This window comes from Monomorium pharaonis, chromosome 9, assembly GCF_013373865.1.
Source record: "Monomorium pharaonis isolate MP-MQ-018 chromosome 9, ASM1337386v2, whole genome shotgun sequence".
NCBI classification, from domain to species: Eukaryota; Metazoa; Arthropoda; class Insecta; order Hymenoptera; family Formicidae; genus Monomorium; species Monomorium pharaonis.
In genome coordinates this window covers 6,761,200-6,777,577 of record NC_050475.1, presented here as the reverse complement: position 1 = coordinate 6,777,577, position 16,378 = coordinate 6,761,200, and the positions used below count along the sequence as shown (strand labels likewise).

The 16,378-nt window shown below is 28.3% G+C and overlaps 4 protein-coding genes across 5 annotated transcripts in view; 3 read left to right on the top strand and 1 right to left on the bottom strand.

The window, feature by feature from the left end:
* Positions 1 to 16,378, bottom strand: part of LOC105830687 (agrin) — a 569,188-nt gene that overhangs the window by 365,142 nt on the left and 187,668 nt on the right. The gene's annotated exons all lie outside the window — the stretch shown is intronic.
* Positions 46 to 4,913, top strand: LOC105836034 (putative gustatory receptor 28b). 2 transcript variants are annotated; one of them, XM_012679794.3, is made up of 3 exons: positions 46 to 3,980; positions 4,491 to 4,577; positions 4,642 to 4,759. In XM_012679794.3, the coding sequence occupies exons 1-3, from the start codon at positions 2,982 to 2,984 to the stop codon at positions 4,744 to 4,746; spliced, it is 1,191 nt and encodes a 396-aa protein (XP_012535248.3). In that variant the 5' UTR covers positions 46 to 2,981; the 3' UTR covers positions 4,747 to 4,759. The 2 variants fall into 2 exon arrangements, with proteins under 2 accessions (XP_012535248.3, XP_028047455.2); XM_028191654.2 differs by having other exon boundaries at positions 4,491 to 4,913.
* On the top strand, positions 5,400 to 8,029 carry LOC105834677 (putative gustatory receptor 28a). The gene is made up of 3 exons (XM_012677351.3): positions 5,400 to 7,534; positions 7,733 to 7,819; positions 7,890 to 8,029. The coding sequence occupies exons 1-3, from the start codon at positions 6,533 to 6,535 to the stop codon at positions 7,989 to 7,991; spliced, it is 1,191 nt and encodes a 396-aa protein (XP_012532805.3). The 5' UTR covers positions 5,400 to 6,532; the 3' UTR covers positions 7,992 to 8,029.
* Positions 10,556 to 16,097, top strand: LOC105834680. The gene has a single exon (XM_036292173.1). The coding sequence runs from the start codon at positions 11,155 to 11,157 to the stop codon at positions 12,307 to 12,309; it is 1,155 nt and encodes a 384-aa protein (XP_036148066.1). The 5' UTR covers positions 10,556 to 11,154; the 3' UTR covers positions 12,310 to 16,097.

Here is a 16,378-nt window from a genome sequence, read left to right as displayed (position 1 = left end):
TTAATAGAATATACTTGGTACGTCGAGATTAAATTTATAAAAAATGTTCTGGTAATCACATATATATTAATTCTAATATGTTTTGTAATATCTAGGTTTAAATAATAGATTTTGATTTACATGTGAATTATTATTTTTTATAAAAATAAATGTTAAAAATGGGACAATTTTTTCCCCAAACGTGTAAGTAAAAAGAAAAGTGTTTTTTTTACAGAATTTGATGTCCTAAATACAAAAAAAGTTCAGTTTGTGGACGTTGAAAATTGCCGTGAAAATTGAACAAGAATATAATAAATTGTAGAAATTTGAATGATGTATTGAGCCATTACAAAACCCATCCGTATGAGTTTTTTTGAAAGGTTAAAAAGAAAATGTTAAAAGGAGGTATGTTTTGTGTGTTTGTAAAGGAAAATGTAAGCAATTAAGTGTGGGGACGGAGGTACTTGCAAAAATCTGCAAATAACTTGAAGAATAAGAACTCTGATTTGTGTATATAAGATAAGTTATTTTCTTTTAATCTTATTTTTTATTTTCTACTTAATTAAAGTGTGAAAAGAAGAGAAAAATAAAACGTACCAAAAAAATAAAAATATATAAAAATAAAAATACAATAAACTGAAAAACAAAAAAATGGAACCAATATCTTGTCGCATCCTCCTTCCGGATTCGGCACAGAACGATATTAAAAAAAGCGAAAGAAAAAAGAAGATAATTTTGGGAAGATGAAGTGGACAAAGCATACTCACATACGGTTTACAAAATCATAGCAAGTGTACAAAATAACATAAGTTATGTTAAATAAATCAAAAAATCTACCCAGACAACACACATGTCTAAAAAAACATCGAAAACACGTCTGAAAAGAGACGTTTTTAAGACATTGCCAAAAGAACGTCTTTATGATGACTTTTAGTAAAATCTAATAGACATCCTTTTTTAAGACCCTGAGATAATAAATTAATTTTTTGACAGCTGTCAATATGACATATACGTACTGCGTAACGTGTAATTACATACTTACACTTATATACACAATCAGAAGTTTAATTGCTTACATTTTCACTTACAAACGCACACAAAATATACCTTCTTCTACCTTCCTTTTCTTCAACCTTAAAAAAAAAACTCATATTGGTTTTGTAATGGCTCAAAACATCATCCTTTCTACAATTTACCACATTCTTCTTCTTGTTCAATTTTCACGGTGTTCCCCAACGCTCACAAACTTCACAATATTTTTTTCGTATTTAAAAGATCAGAATTTATAAAAAAAAAAACATTATTCGTTTTATTTACACGATCGAGGGTCAAATCGGCCCATTTTTAACATCTTCCTTTCTGTTAATTATGTTCAGTTAAAAATCCAAAGATACAGCAAGTGCAAAGTGTGGAAAAGATAGCTGTTGCAGGCCACGGACTTCCAACCTTTAATGCATCCCTGCTTCATCTTTTGCCGAATTCTTGGACCACTTCTATACAAACTCAACGCTTCGACTTTCGAGATTTTTAAACCGCGCTATGTCTTGTCATCCATTGTTATCTGCATTTGTTGCATTTTTAACGAAATAATCATTCACAATTTAACTTATAAAATCAACTTGGGAAGCTTCACTAGGAACTCTTGAAAAATCTGTGTTAAGCAATTTTATATTGATACCGCGGCGCGCATGCGCATTTGCTACAAACTTCTTTAATGATTTTTTCAAAATTACCCCCGATATCAAAACATATCCAAATTGACCCACATGAAAAACATTTTAGGTATCATTATCCTCTTTGGAATATGTATATATTTTTCTAAAAAATATGTATTTGATTATTTGATTTGCTTCATCATAGTGTCCAGTGTATTATACAGCGTTTTGCTAATGTTTCAAATAAATATACTGTATGTAAATTGTATTTATGTATTAAAAACCTGTTTCAAGAATATCAATTATAATCTAGGGTACATGCAAAAGCTCTTAATAAATAATACAAAACCACGTTTCTAAGTTTATCCCTAACGTACAGAAAAATCAATTTGTTTCTAACAAAATTCAAAACTGAGGGAATAGCATTTAATGATTAGTGACAGTACAAATGCTAAACGTAATCTTTAATTTGCAAATTCTTGCTACTAATAATCTTTTTTAACATCACATTTGCACTGTACTTCTATTTGTATGTTGGCAAAATAAGATATACATTGTTTTCTATAAAAATCTTTTTGAAGTACTTTTTATAATTATGATATATCACGTTTTATTGATAGCATTACTGGTGTAGGTCTGTGAAACTGATAAAAATCAAGCTCAAGAAATCTATACCACCATTTATGATTTACTCAATAATACTAGAGATAAAAAATCAAAGATGAGATATAGTTATACGTGTAATTTATATATTTTTTTAAATATATAGCGTGTATTAGGTGTATTAGCACAAATTTTTAAACCTACTGAGTGCACTTTTCAATTTTATGTTTTCGTAATGCACAATACTTTGTGTTACACATTAAAAATGTACAATACTGAATTAGAAAGTTGTTAATTAATCTTTAAGAATCACTAATCTATATAAAATATGTGCCCGCAATTTTGGCTAATTTAATATATTGTTAGTACATGAGGTGATTATACATTATTACATTGAACACTGTTTCATAGATGACAGATCGAAGAACGTCATGGTTACGTTACGACTAACATATGATCGAGTAATGTTATACTCGTTGCAGTAATTGCTTTCAGTATTAAACAGGAACTTGTCAGGTGTGGATAAAAAGAAAAATTGTTTCAATTAACGCGTTTGACAGTGAAAAAAAAGCCTAAACTTAAAAATCTTTCGTAATCATACTAATATTAATCCAAAGGGTACATTGATGACATTAATAATTCTAAAAATAATAGATATATAATTTAAATAATTCTTCGTCCATAAATAATATTTGATTAATCGCATTCAGAACGCTATAAAAATTTCAAAAAACTAAAAGCAAAATGGGAAAAAAATGGCTCTTCCACGCTACGGATTTTCAAACATTGATGTACCCTTGCTTTACCATATGCCGCGTTCTTGGAGCATTTCCATATAAGATTAATAATTCAATCTTCGCGGTTTCAAAACTATATTATGTTATATCAGTTGCAATTATCAGTACTTTATGTGTTGTTGAACTAGTAAACCTCTACGAATTCAACGTTTTTACAAAGATCAAGATTGAGATCGTAACTTCGTCTTTAGAGAATAACTGCTTTATTATATTAACTAATTCTATGATAATCGTCACGTTCATCTTCAGCAGTCCTCGAATGCGCTTACTTCAGACTATAATGAAAATTTCCGTAAAAATATCTCCGCAATCGTACCAGGAACTATCCAGACTAATTCATACTAAAGACATTTTTGGTTTCCTATATCTTACAAGCATAATTTTTACATATATTTACGTGCAGAAACTCCAAATGTTGCGCATTATATTTGCAGCACATAAAATTCTATTCGTCTTTCAGATCGACATGTTGTACGTAAATTGCGTTTGTATATTAAAAGCTTGTTTTAAGGAAATTGACATCAATCTTTTATGTATAAAGAAACTCATAGTAAACAATAAACTACATGTCCCTAAAACAATTTACTACAAACAGAAAAATCCCTTCCTGATAATAAAGCTTAAAACTATGAAAGAGCAACATCTGATAATTAGCAAAACAGTAAAAATGCTAAATGTAATCTTCAGTCTGCATCTTCTTCTTACAATAACCTACACTTTTATTACAATTATTTTTGGACTGCATTTCCATCTATTGCGATGGCATGATGGATTGGTCATTAATAAAGACGGTAATTTTATACTTTTTACATACATTGTGTATCAGATTATAAAAATGACACTATTTGTGTGGATCTGCGAGACTGGCAAGAATCAGGCTCAAAATATCGGCACTACGATTCATGACGTACTTAACAATACCAAAGATGAACAAATCAAAGATGAGGTAATAGTAGTATGTTGCATACCGTATTTCTTGTTATCCGTGAGTCAATGTGTGGTCCCTTGAGTGTCGCTATTTGACAGGTTAGCCAAGATTAGGTTCGCGAAAGCAACAAAACATCGGTCAATTTTGCGCAAGTTATCATATGCGTGTCGCGAAATGACGTACGAATGTTGAAGTAATTAAACGTGCTGAAAAAGTCGTGTTGAAATAATTTTCGCCATGATCCACGTCATTTATTAGAGGACAAGATCCGTACAACAATGTTAAAAGTGCTAAAATTGGCGACCCTACTTACAAAAAAGTGACATCAAAGGAACCATTTTCGACGTATATATAACAAAAAAAATTTAATTTGTATATTTTTTTATAATACATTATTAAATAAGCTAATTTAATTTTTTTACATTAAAATTATTTGTTAAATATGGATCTGAAAGATACGTATTTAAGTATACTTAAATACGTATCTTTCAGATCCATATTTAACAGTTTTGCAATCTAATATTACAGTTGCAGTTCTTTTCTTTGCAAATATTACATCTCGATAATACTTTTTCGGCCAAAGGTTTTAATGTGAACGCAGCGTTTTTCGCTAAAGTGAGTAATTTGCTTGCTTTAATTAATAAAATGCATCTTGTTAATTTTTTTATCGTACTTTCAGATGATAGGTACCATAACAACATATATGTTCATTTTACTACAATTTTTTATCATATCACATTCTTGCGATGGAAAGTCGAAAATCAATATCACACAAATAACGTAATTCCATAAAAGAAGAAGATAATAAAAAAGAAATTACTTTCTTATGTATGTAAGCAGTTCTTTACATATGTATGTTTTATGTATGTATGTAATTTATTGTGCATGCTGTAACACTAACATATATGTATATAAGTTAAATTTTAACAGTAAATTTTCAAGAAAAATAAGAGAATGAAAAAAAGAGAGAAAGAGGAAAAAAAGTGTATAAACTTAAATATTAAATATATCTTGAATATTTTATGTATTTAAATGTATTGCTGCACTGATAGAAAAATATATGATATTTACGGCTATAATTGCATAGTAAAATAATTATAGTTAGAAATATCATTTTTATAGTAATTATTACTATAATATTGGTAATAATAACTATATATTTATGGTAAATGCTTATAATGATCATTTTATGCTACAACTAGTGTATAAAATTTTTATAAAAGTGTAAAAAAATTTTAATTTTGATTTATAGCAACCATATCATAAGTTACATAAACTAATATTATGGTTATGAGAACTATAATATAGTTTAAACCAACTATAAATTTATGGTCCACTGGCACCTCAACTATATTTTATAGTTATTCAACAATATAAATTAAAGTTATTATTACCAATATTATAGTAATAATTACTATAAAAATAACATTTCTAACTTTATAATTATTTTACTATGCAATTATAGTCGTAAATATTATATATTTTTCTATCAGTGTGGTATATAATGCGATAAACACTTAAAAAAGATGTATACAGCTTTTAATTCATAAAAATATCTTAAATATCAAATATTTTAGTTATTTTTACATTAAAATTATATTAACCAATGCAGTTGATACAAATATTATAAAATCAGAAATATGATATATTCAAAATACGTGTTGCTTCTGTCCAGTGCTTGCATTTCTTTTGTATTGTATGATTGACATTGTTAAAAAAATATAAATAATAACAATTTTTTTTTTTTAATTAAAACTTTTATATTTTTTATGACAACACAGCTCTATACAAGATCTTAGTGAAAGATACACATTTAAATTTCATTCATCAATGATAATGTGACTAAATTTTCCGAAGCACATAACGTGTCTCTCAAACGATAATAGAGTTCATCATATCATATTTTAATACATTTATATGAATAATTTATAATTATACGCTCGCATGATTCTCTATTTAAGTTTATCCATATTAAGTTTGAAGATAATTACCAATGCTAACATACTTTTGATTCAGCTAAAAATTATTGAATTGTTTTTCAATAAGAATTATGATAATACATAGAATATTCTTAAACATCCTGTATGCACAAAAAATATGTAATACAGAATCGGATAATCATTAATGCTTAAGAATTATTAATTCTAATATATAGATAGTATAATGTCTCCTGTTTTGAATATGTCCACAATAATTGATGTATAGTCGGTACGCAAAAAAATATAATTTCTTTATGCAGTTCACTTCGCGAGTGACAAGTACAGATCGAAGAGCGCCATGGTTACTACATGACTAACATATGATCTCTAAGGCATTCCTCGCTATACTTGCAACAGCTACTCGCAGTTTTCAAGTTAAATGTGTCAGATATAAATCGAAAAAAAAAAGGAATAACAGTTATAAACAGAGTTTTCGGAATTACGTTCATAAAATTTAATGTAGTGTATTGATAAGGTAATAAATAATTTTTAGAGACTGTGCATATTTAAATTGTTCTTCTTCCGCAAAATTTCGCTCTGATCGCAGACTTAGTTTCATCACTAAAATTCCAGAAACAAGCCAAAAGCAATATGCGAAAAGGATGTCGGCTCTTCTACGCTACGGACTTTCAATCTTTGATGTATCCTTGCTTCACCTTCTGCCGTATTCTAGGAATATTTCCGTACAGAATCAACAATTCGACTTTTGAGGCTTCAAAATTATGTTATATTCTGTCGACCATTGTATTCTGCGTTTTCTGTATCTGCGGAATAATTACTATTTATCAGTTGGATGTTTCTGGAACAATACACCCCTTAACCGTACCTAGATCTCTCGAACGTCACAGTTTTTTTGTGCTCAGTACTTTTGTAGTGATTGTCACGTATGTCTTGAGGGGTCCGCGACTGCTCTTACTGCAGACCGTATTAGAAATCTCATCAAAATTGCCATTAGAATCGTATAAAAAGTTGTCCAAGTTAATTCACGTCAAGGATATTTTCGGTTTTCTTTTCCTTGTCGGCATGGGATTGATATGCTGCATTATGATGCCTCTCAATTTAATCTTATCAACAATATATTTAACATATACCGGCATGTTGCTATTTCAAATGGACATGTTGTATATAAATTGTGTTTGTGTATTAAAAATTTGTTTCAAAAAAATTAACAACAATTTAGTAAAGGTGCAAGAACTCGTAATAAATGACAAGCCGCATCTACTCAGGCGAACATACCACGAACAAAAAAACCCATTCTTGCTGATGAAACTTAAAGCCTTGAAGAAGCAACATCTGATGGTTAGTGACACAGTGCAGATGCTGAATACAATTTTCAGTTTGCAGCTCGTCGCTACCATAGTCTTAAGTTTCGCTGAGATTACTTTCAATCTGTACTTTTACATAGTCTTAATCATGTCGAAAGAGAAACAAGAGTTATGGAATTGGGTGTTCATCATGTGCATTGTATATTATACTATAAAAATAGTGTTGATAGTGTGGGCTTGCGATAGCGGTAAAGATCAAGCTGCTAAGATTGGCATCACAGTTCACGATTTGCTTAATAGTACCAACGATAAGCAAATCAAAGACGAGGTATTAAAATGTAAATTAATTTGTATATTTTGTAATTATTATTTTATTTGTACATTTTTAAAAATCTTGCATACTAATGCATTTTATGTATTAAATAGTCGGATTAATAATTATGTATACAAATTATTTATCATACATTGTTCTCTTTTCCATACATTTACATATTATTTTATTTATTAACTTATTACGATGTTACAGTTGGAACTATTTTCTATGCAAATACTGCACCGAGAAAATGTGTTTGCCGCAAAAGGTCTCACTATAGATGCGATGCTTCTCACTGCGGTAAGTAGCTAATTATTTATTTCAAAATTATTTAATACGTTATTGTTCATTCTTACAATTTTTTTTTTAGATGGTAGGCAGCATCACTACATACCTGTTAATCTTAATACAATTCTTGGTTACATCCCATTCTTGCGATAAAAAAGCTATTAGTATTTATGAAATAGCTTAATAAGTAGAAATATGTAAAAATTATTAATAAAAAAGTTAATATTTTCACGTAGTAAAAATATTCTTTTCTATTATTATAAATTTCTATTATTATAAATGGAATGTATTATAGCTGCTCTGTATTTTATGCTTGATATATGTATATCATATGTATTATAATATTTAAAAAATTTTATATCACTTTATAATGATAGAAAATTTCAAATAATATTCAAATAATATTTTATGTATGATTTACTTTAATTATCAAATTTTTACACTTACTGTGTTATAATATACATATTTGTAATAAATTGTGTTTGGTGTGAAAAAATGTTGCCTTGGATTTATTATAAATGTTTACATGTTCTGCGTTGCAAAAAAAAGGATTGATTGCTACAGGAGGTATACTTTTCAGACATTTTTTTTCATTATTATTTTTATTTTTTCTTATTACTAAAAAATACTCCATAAAACTTTTGTTTCTATTTTCAATTTGTTTGTACAAAATTGTAAAGTTTCTGTTATTTTAAAATATACATTAGAACTATATATTAAGTTAAATTCGTTTCTTGTAGATGTAATACAGAAAAAAGCTATAAATGAAATATAAACTAAAATTATATTTTTTAATTATCTATGCAGATCATGTTCTTATTAAGTAATTAACATTAATACAGTGTTTAGTTTTTGAAAATGTCACTTTAAAAGACTTATATCAGTATTAATGAGCTCCTTCTATACATGGTTTTTTTCAGATTAATATTTGTCGATCGAAGAATGTCATGGTTACTTTACACCTAACACATTATCCTTTCAGTTCTCTTTCACTACTTAAAGTAGCAATTGTTTGCAGTTTTTAGTTGTAACTCATAAAGTGCACTTGTCGTTGAAAAACTGATTACATAATTTATCGTAGAATTATTATATTATATAAATACTATAAAGTGTTTAAAGAATGTAATCAATAATTTCTAAATTGTCACTTGTGACTTAAATTATTCTGCATAATATATACTTCGATGATGGTCAGGTCATCTTGCCAGAGGCAAACAAAAATTAAATTTTGGAAAAGGTGGCAGATATTTCACGCTACAGATTTTCAGTCTTTGATGTGTCCTTGTTTCATCATTTGCCGAATTCTCGGAACATTTCCGTACAAGATCAATGCTTCGATGATAGAAGCTTCTAGACTACGTTACATTTTGTCAACCTTCATTATTTGCGTCTTTTGCATTAGCGAACTGCTAATTTTTTATAAATTTATTATTATTAAAACAATCGACTTTGGAGAGGTAACCAGTAATCTTGAAGGTACATGTTTCTTTGCACTCGGCGGTTTTATGGTAATCACTACGTATATCTTAAACGGTTCAAGAATGCGTGTATTACAAGCCATGATCTCTTTGAGACTACCTTCAAAATCGTATCAGAAACTGTCCAGTTGGATCCACATGAAAGACATCTTATGTTCTTTCTATTTATTCATGCAAGAAAGTGCATTTTATTCAAAAAATCAAGATCTCTTCATCGCTGTGTTAGCCATGTACATTTCCTTATTTGTGTTTCATATGGATATGCAGTATGTAAATTGTATTTGTGTATTAAAAATCTGTTTCAAAAGAATTGACGACAATTTGCTGCGCATGCAAAAGATCGTAGTAAATAATGAGTCATATTCTCCCAGATTGATCTGCCATACACAAAAAAATCAATTCTTGTTGATAGAACTTAAAACTCTGAGAAAGCAGCATTTATTAGTTAGTAACACAATGCAAACGCTGAACGTAATCTTTAGTCTACAGCTCCTTGCAACTACAACCTTGACTTTTACTGATATCACCTTTGAAACGTATTCTCATATAATGCGATGGCAAGATGGATTGTCCATTATTACGGAAAAGATTGACGTATTTTTTCTAATGGCTATAGCGTATTCACTTCTAAAGTTAATATTGATAGTATGGGCTTACGAAAGCAGCAAAAATCAAGCATTTCAGATCGGCATAACCGTTCATAGTGTACTTAACCAGACTAACGATAAACAAATAAAAAAAGAGGTAAAAATATAATCAGATTTATTTATATGTTATTTGACAAATGTTCCGTTCTAACGCAATTTTATGCGTATTGAATCTTTTTGTTTCATAATTATGTTTCCCAGTTTTTTACTTTGCCATCTGATATTGCAGCTGCATCTATTTTCCTTGCAAATATTGCATCGCAAAAATACATTTTCTACGAAAGGTCTTGCCATAGACGCGACACTTCTTACTACGGTGCGTAATAGACCATTTGCTTTCACAACTATATATCTATTGTTTATTCTTTTTTTGCTTTTAGATGACGGGCAGCATTACGACATATGTATTAATTTTAGCTCAATTTATGGTTACATCACATTCTTGTGATAAAAAACTTACAGGCAATATTACCCAAATAACCTTATTAGAAAATACGTAACAGAAATATTTCTTCAACTATTAAAAATTTTATTTTCTATTGTTGTGTTTAAAATATGATTACGTGATGCTTTATATTTGTTTAAAAGCATTTAGATATTTATACGTACACACACACACACACACATACACAATTAACAGTATAAAAATTACAATTAAATATATAAAATATAATAACAGAAAATAAAATATCTTTAGAAAAAATAAATGTAAAGATACTAGACATCTTCTATAGAATATGGAATTAAACAGTCATTATTAATAAATGATTAAAAATTTATATATGCATAATGCAATATTTGTTTCTTTTGTACACGTATGATTTAATGAGCTGCATGTTACAGAAATTATATATCATTATTTTATATGCGGTTTTCTTTCAGAACAACATTTGTCGATCGAAGAGTGCCATGGTTACTTTGCGACTAACATTTAATTCTTTCAGTTCTTTCTTGTCACTTGAAGTAGCAATTGCTGGCAGTTTTAAAGTAAAAATTGTTATAAAATTAACAGAACAAGTAGAAATTAAGTAGTTGATACACACTGGAATTGATACATTGATACGCATTGATTGTTGAAAAGTGAATTGAATAATTGTATTTCTAGTAAACACTTAATGAAACAAGATTGAAACAAGATTGAATACTGTGAATAGATAATGTAATTATTAATTAATATTTAGACTGTCATTTGTGATTTAAACTGTTCTTCATAACTCCAATAATGTTCAGCTCATCATTCAAAAAGCAAATAAAAGATAAAATGTCAAAATGGCAGCTATTTCACGCCACAGACTTTCAGTCTCTCATGTATCCTTGCTTCATCGTATGTCGAATTCTCGGAGCATTTCCGTATAAGATTAACACTTCGACCATTGAGACTTCTAAACTGTACTACATTCTGTCGACCTTTCTTATTTGCGTTTTCTGCATTAGCGAATTATTAATGCTTCATGGAATTTTCATCAGTAAAACAGTCAGCTTTGGAGACGTAACCGCTCGTCTTGCGTGTACCTTTTTCATTGTATTCGGTGGTTTCACAGTAATTATTACATACATCTTAAGTGGTCCAAGAAAGCGCGTGTTACAAGCCATGATCTCTTTGAGACTATCTTCCGAATCATATCAGATGTTGGCCAGATGGATCCATGTAAAAGATATTTTAATTACTTTCTTTATAATCATACAGGAAAGTCTATTTTATTTAAAAAATCCATCTCCCGGTGTCAGTATGTTCATATTCTCAATATACATTTCTCTACTTACATTTTATATGGATATGCAATATATGAATTGTATTTGGGTATTAAAAACTTGTTTCAAAAAAATTAATGACAATTTGGTGCATGTGCAAAGAATCGTAGTAAATGATAAGCAATATGCCTCCAGATTGATCTACCATACACAGAAAAATCAATTCTTACTAATAGAACTTAAGTCCTTGAAAAAGCAGCATTTAATAGTCAGTGATACAGTGCAAATGCTGAATGTAATCTTCAGTCTACAGCTTCTTGCCACTACAACTTTGACTTTTACTGAAATCACGTTTCATATATATTCTCATGTATTGCAATGGCAAGATGGACTGTCCATTATTCTAGATGAAACTTATGACGTCTTCTTTTTAACGGCTGTAGTATATGAATTTTTTAAGTTAGCATTAATAGTATGGTCTTGTGAATCCAACAAGAATCAAGCATTTGTGATCGGTACCACAGTTCATGACGTACTTAATTGTACCAGTGATAAACAAATCAAAGAAGAGGTAACTAAAATTAATTTAATTTGTCTATATTTTATGAAAAATTATATATTCTTACTAATACAATATATATATATGTATATATTAAATTTACTTTTATATAATAATATTGCCTAGTGCTTTATCATTTACAATTGCAGTTGCAGCTATTTTCCTTACAAATATTGCATCGCAAAAATACGTTTTCTACGAAAGGTCTTTCCGTAGACGCGACACTTCTTACTGCAGTAAGTAATAGATCATTTGCTTTAATAAAATATATATTATTTACTCTTGTTTTTTTTAGATGATGGGTAACATTACAACGTACATAATAATCTTGGCTCAATTTATGGTTATATCGCATTTTTGCGATGAAAAGATTGCAAGCAATATTACTCGAATAGAGTATTAAAAGAGATATAATAGAAAAAGAATATCTTTTTAACTTAAAAATGCTCTTCTCTATCGTTGTGTTTAAAATATAATTATGTAATGCTTTCTATTTGTTTATATACATATATACATACATATAAGAGCAATTATATTTTCATTTTATTAATATAAAACTTTTTGATAAATGCTTAAGTTCGATCAGACTAATTAACCAAAAGTAATTTGCACAAAATTATTTTTCTAAACAACAAGAAATATAAATTTTCAATACAATATTACATTCACAAATTAAGTTTGGATTATTATTTAAACAAACATAAAAACAATTTATAACACAAGTCTACTTATACAAATTGAAGCTGAAAAACATTAAGAACAATTTGTTTTTTTGACAGAAAAAATGTACGTCGATATTTTATAATAAATTGAAAGTATAAAATATATAAAAATTATAATTATCATATAATATAAAAACAAAACTCTAGAAACAATAAGTATAAAAATATCAGAAATTTCCTATAAAATATAGAATTAGAAATAATCTTTAAGAATAAATCATTTTAAAAATCTAATACAAACATATAGACACAAAGCATATAATAATTGTTGCTATTGTATATTGTACGTTTGATTTAATAAGCTACATGCTACAAAGACTATACATCATTACTTTATACGCAGTTTTTTTAGAATGATATTTGTGGATCGCAGAATGCCATGGTTACTTTACACACCTAACATACGAACCTTTCAGTCCTTCTTCACTACTTGACATAGCAATTGCTTGTAGTTTTAAATTGAAAATTGCTAGGTGTAATTAACAGGATAGATGCAAATTAAGATTTTTATTGATACGTACTTATTAAAAAGTGAATCAAAAAGTAAATTAAATAATAGTAAGTAAATTGAATAATTGTACGACAATTCCAGTAGAACATTGTAAGCTCAAGTGTATAGATAATGTAATTAATAATCTTGTCATTTGTGAGTTAAACTATTCTCTATAATACTTCGATAATTCAACTCATCGTTCCAAAAGCAAACAAAAAATACTAAAATGTGGAAAAGATGGCAGCTATTTCACGCCACAGACTTTCAGTCTTTGTTGTATCCCTGCTTTACCGTCTGCCGAATTCTTGGAACATTTCCGTACAAGATCAATGGTTCAATCATTAAGACTTCTAAATTGGGCTACATTCTGTCGACCTTCCTCATCTGCGTCTTCTGCATTAGCGAACTGCTAATTCTTCATAAAATTATTATCAGTAAAACAATCAACTTTGGAGAGATAACTGATAGTCTTGAAAATATGTGTTTTTTTTTATTTGGTGGTTTTACAGCAATCATTACGTATATCTTAAGCGGTTCAAGAATGCGCGTATTACAAGCCATGATCTCTTTGAGACTACCTCCAAAATCGTATCAAGAACTATCCAAATGGATTCACGCCAAAGATGTATTTATTACTTTCTTCGTAATCATAGAGGAATGGGCATTTTATTTAAAATATCAATATCCCGTCATTATGTCCATGGTATCAATGTACATTGCCTTACTTAGATTTCATATGGATATGCAATACGTAAATTGTGTTTGCGTATTAAAAATTTGTTTTAAAAGAATTAACGACAATTTGGTACACATACAAAAGATCGTAGCAAAGAGTGAACAATACGCCCCCAAATTAATTAACCATACGCAGAAAAATCAATTCTTATTATTAGAACTTAAGATCTTAAGAAGACAGCATTTAATAATCAGCGATGCAGTACAAATGCTAAACGCAATCTTCAGTCTGCAGCTTATTGCAACTACAACCTTGACTTTCACTGGAATCATCTTTCAAATGTATTCTCATGTAATACGATGGCAAAATGGACTCTCCATTATTCTGGACGTGTTATTTTTAATTGATGTAACATATGAACTTTCAAAGTTAATATTAATAGTATGGGTCTGTGAATCCAGAAAGAATCAAGCATTTGAGATCGGTACCACCGTTCATGATGTACTTAACCATACCAGCGATAAACGAATAAAAAAAGAGGTAGAAGAAAAATGTAATCTAACTTGTATATTTTTTGCAATTTTATGTATACTAAATTTATTTGCTTTATTAATTACATATTCAAGTTCTTTATTTTGCGATCTAACATTGCAGTTGCAGCTATTTTCCCTACAAATATTGCATCGCAAAAAAACATTTTCCACAAAAGGTTTTTCTATAGATGCGACGCTTCTTACTACTGTAAGTAATAGATTTACTTTAATAAAATATCTATTGTTTACTGTTTTATTTATTTTTAGATGACTGGTAGCGTTACAACATACATATTAATCTTTGCTCAATTTATGGCTATATCACATACTTGTGATGAAAAGACTGCAGGCAATATTACAAAAATAACCTAACTAGGAAGATGTGTAATAAAAAAGAAGAAATATAATTTAAAATATTAGAAGCTTTCTGTTCCATCGTAATTAAAATATAATAAAATTAGGTTCGCGAAAGCGTCAGTGAATTCTACGAAAGTTATCATATGCATATGTCGCAAGATAACATTTATATGAGTGCTGAAACGATCAAACGTGCTGATAAAGTCGCGCTAGAATGCTTTTTGCCACGATTCACGCCATCTATTAGAAGACAAAAACGTTGCAATAATATAAAAGTGTTGAAATTGGCGTCTTTATCCACAAAAAGTTATAAAAAGGGAGCACTTTCGACGCACATGTAACAAAAAATAAATATTCATGCCAACTTGTCTTTAAACAAACTAAAAATGTAATGACAGTTTCATATTAAAAATTACATAATAATGTATATTAAAATATAACATTAAATTTTGAAGTAATTTTTGAACATTGAGTATAGAGTAAAAATATGTATATGCATTACGGACTCAGTCATTATATTAACTGATTTTAAGCAATATTAATACATAAATAATTGCGTAAATAATAATTTCTGTATTATGTGTGCATATAATGTTGCTGTATTTCTACTATGTCATAACAATAAAATATTACTTTATGCCTTGCACTTTCAGAATGACAAATGTATAATGCAGATGATCAATGAACGTTATGGTTACTTGGCTATTAACATACGATTTTTAAGTTACCTCATTACTCGATATTGCAATTATAGTTTTAATTTTATACTGATTAAATGTAAAACAGTATAAGATTTACTTATTTATCTTGAAAAAAGCGATGTTAAGTAAATATTAAAAAATTACATTCAAAAAGAAGTTTTATAATCATACTTTCATTAATGTTCATGTGCATTAATAACAAATTAAGAATTTTTAGATTGTTTATAATATAAAATGTTCTCTCTCGATAATTGCTCTATAAAGGCATTCCATTATTTATATTTAACTCGAAGTACCAACATTAAGATATAAAGAGAAAGAAAAGAAGAAAGATAGCTCAGACCACTTTTCAATCTTTATTTTACCGCGTAATGTTACTAGCATATAATGTCTACGTTTTTAGAATAAAACTAATTAAGTAAATCAAATAATCTGCTCAACAATCTCTATAAGAAATAAATAAGTATAAGAAATAAATAAAGTTTTGACCAAGATCATCATTTTCATGTACTCCTTTTATTACAATTAGTATTTCTTAAAAAATATATAATTTTAATCTATATATTTACATATACGTATCAAGAACTACTAAAAACTAATAAAGTTTTATTTACTATAAATCACATTATTGAATCTATTATCGGATCATTACAAACTAAAATTAAAAAATAAATATGATCGATAGTATATTCTTAATTCAAAATATATATAAA

Excerpts from the sequence above, each read along its gene's own strand:
- LOC105836034 (XM_028191654.2), top strand. The coding sequence starts at position 2,982 with ATGGGAAAAAAATGGCTCTTCCACGCTACGGATTTTCAAACATTGATG. Across the intron at positions 3,981-4,490 it reads ATGAACAAATCAAAGATGAG|TTGCAGTTCTTTTCTTTGCA; the intron begins GTAATAGTAGTA and ends CTAATATTACAG.
- LOC105834677 (XM_012677351.3), top strand. The coding sequence starts at position 6,533 with ATGCGAAAAGGATGTCGGCTCTTCTACGCTACGGACTTTCAATCTTTG. Across the intron at positions 7,535-7,732 it reads ATAAGCAAATCAAAGACGAG|TTGGAACTATTTTCTATGCA; the intron begins GTATTAAAATGT and ends ACGATGTTACAG. Across the intron at positions 7,820-7,889 it reads ATGCGATGCTTCTCACTGCG|ATGGTAGGCAGCATCACTAC; the intron begins GTAAGTAGCTAA and ends TTTTTTTTTTAG.
- LOC105834680 (XM_036292173.1), top strand. The coding sequence starts at position 11,155 with ATGTTCAGCTCATCATTCAAAAAGCAAATAAAAGATAAAATGTCAAAA.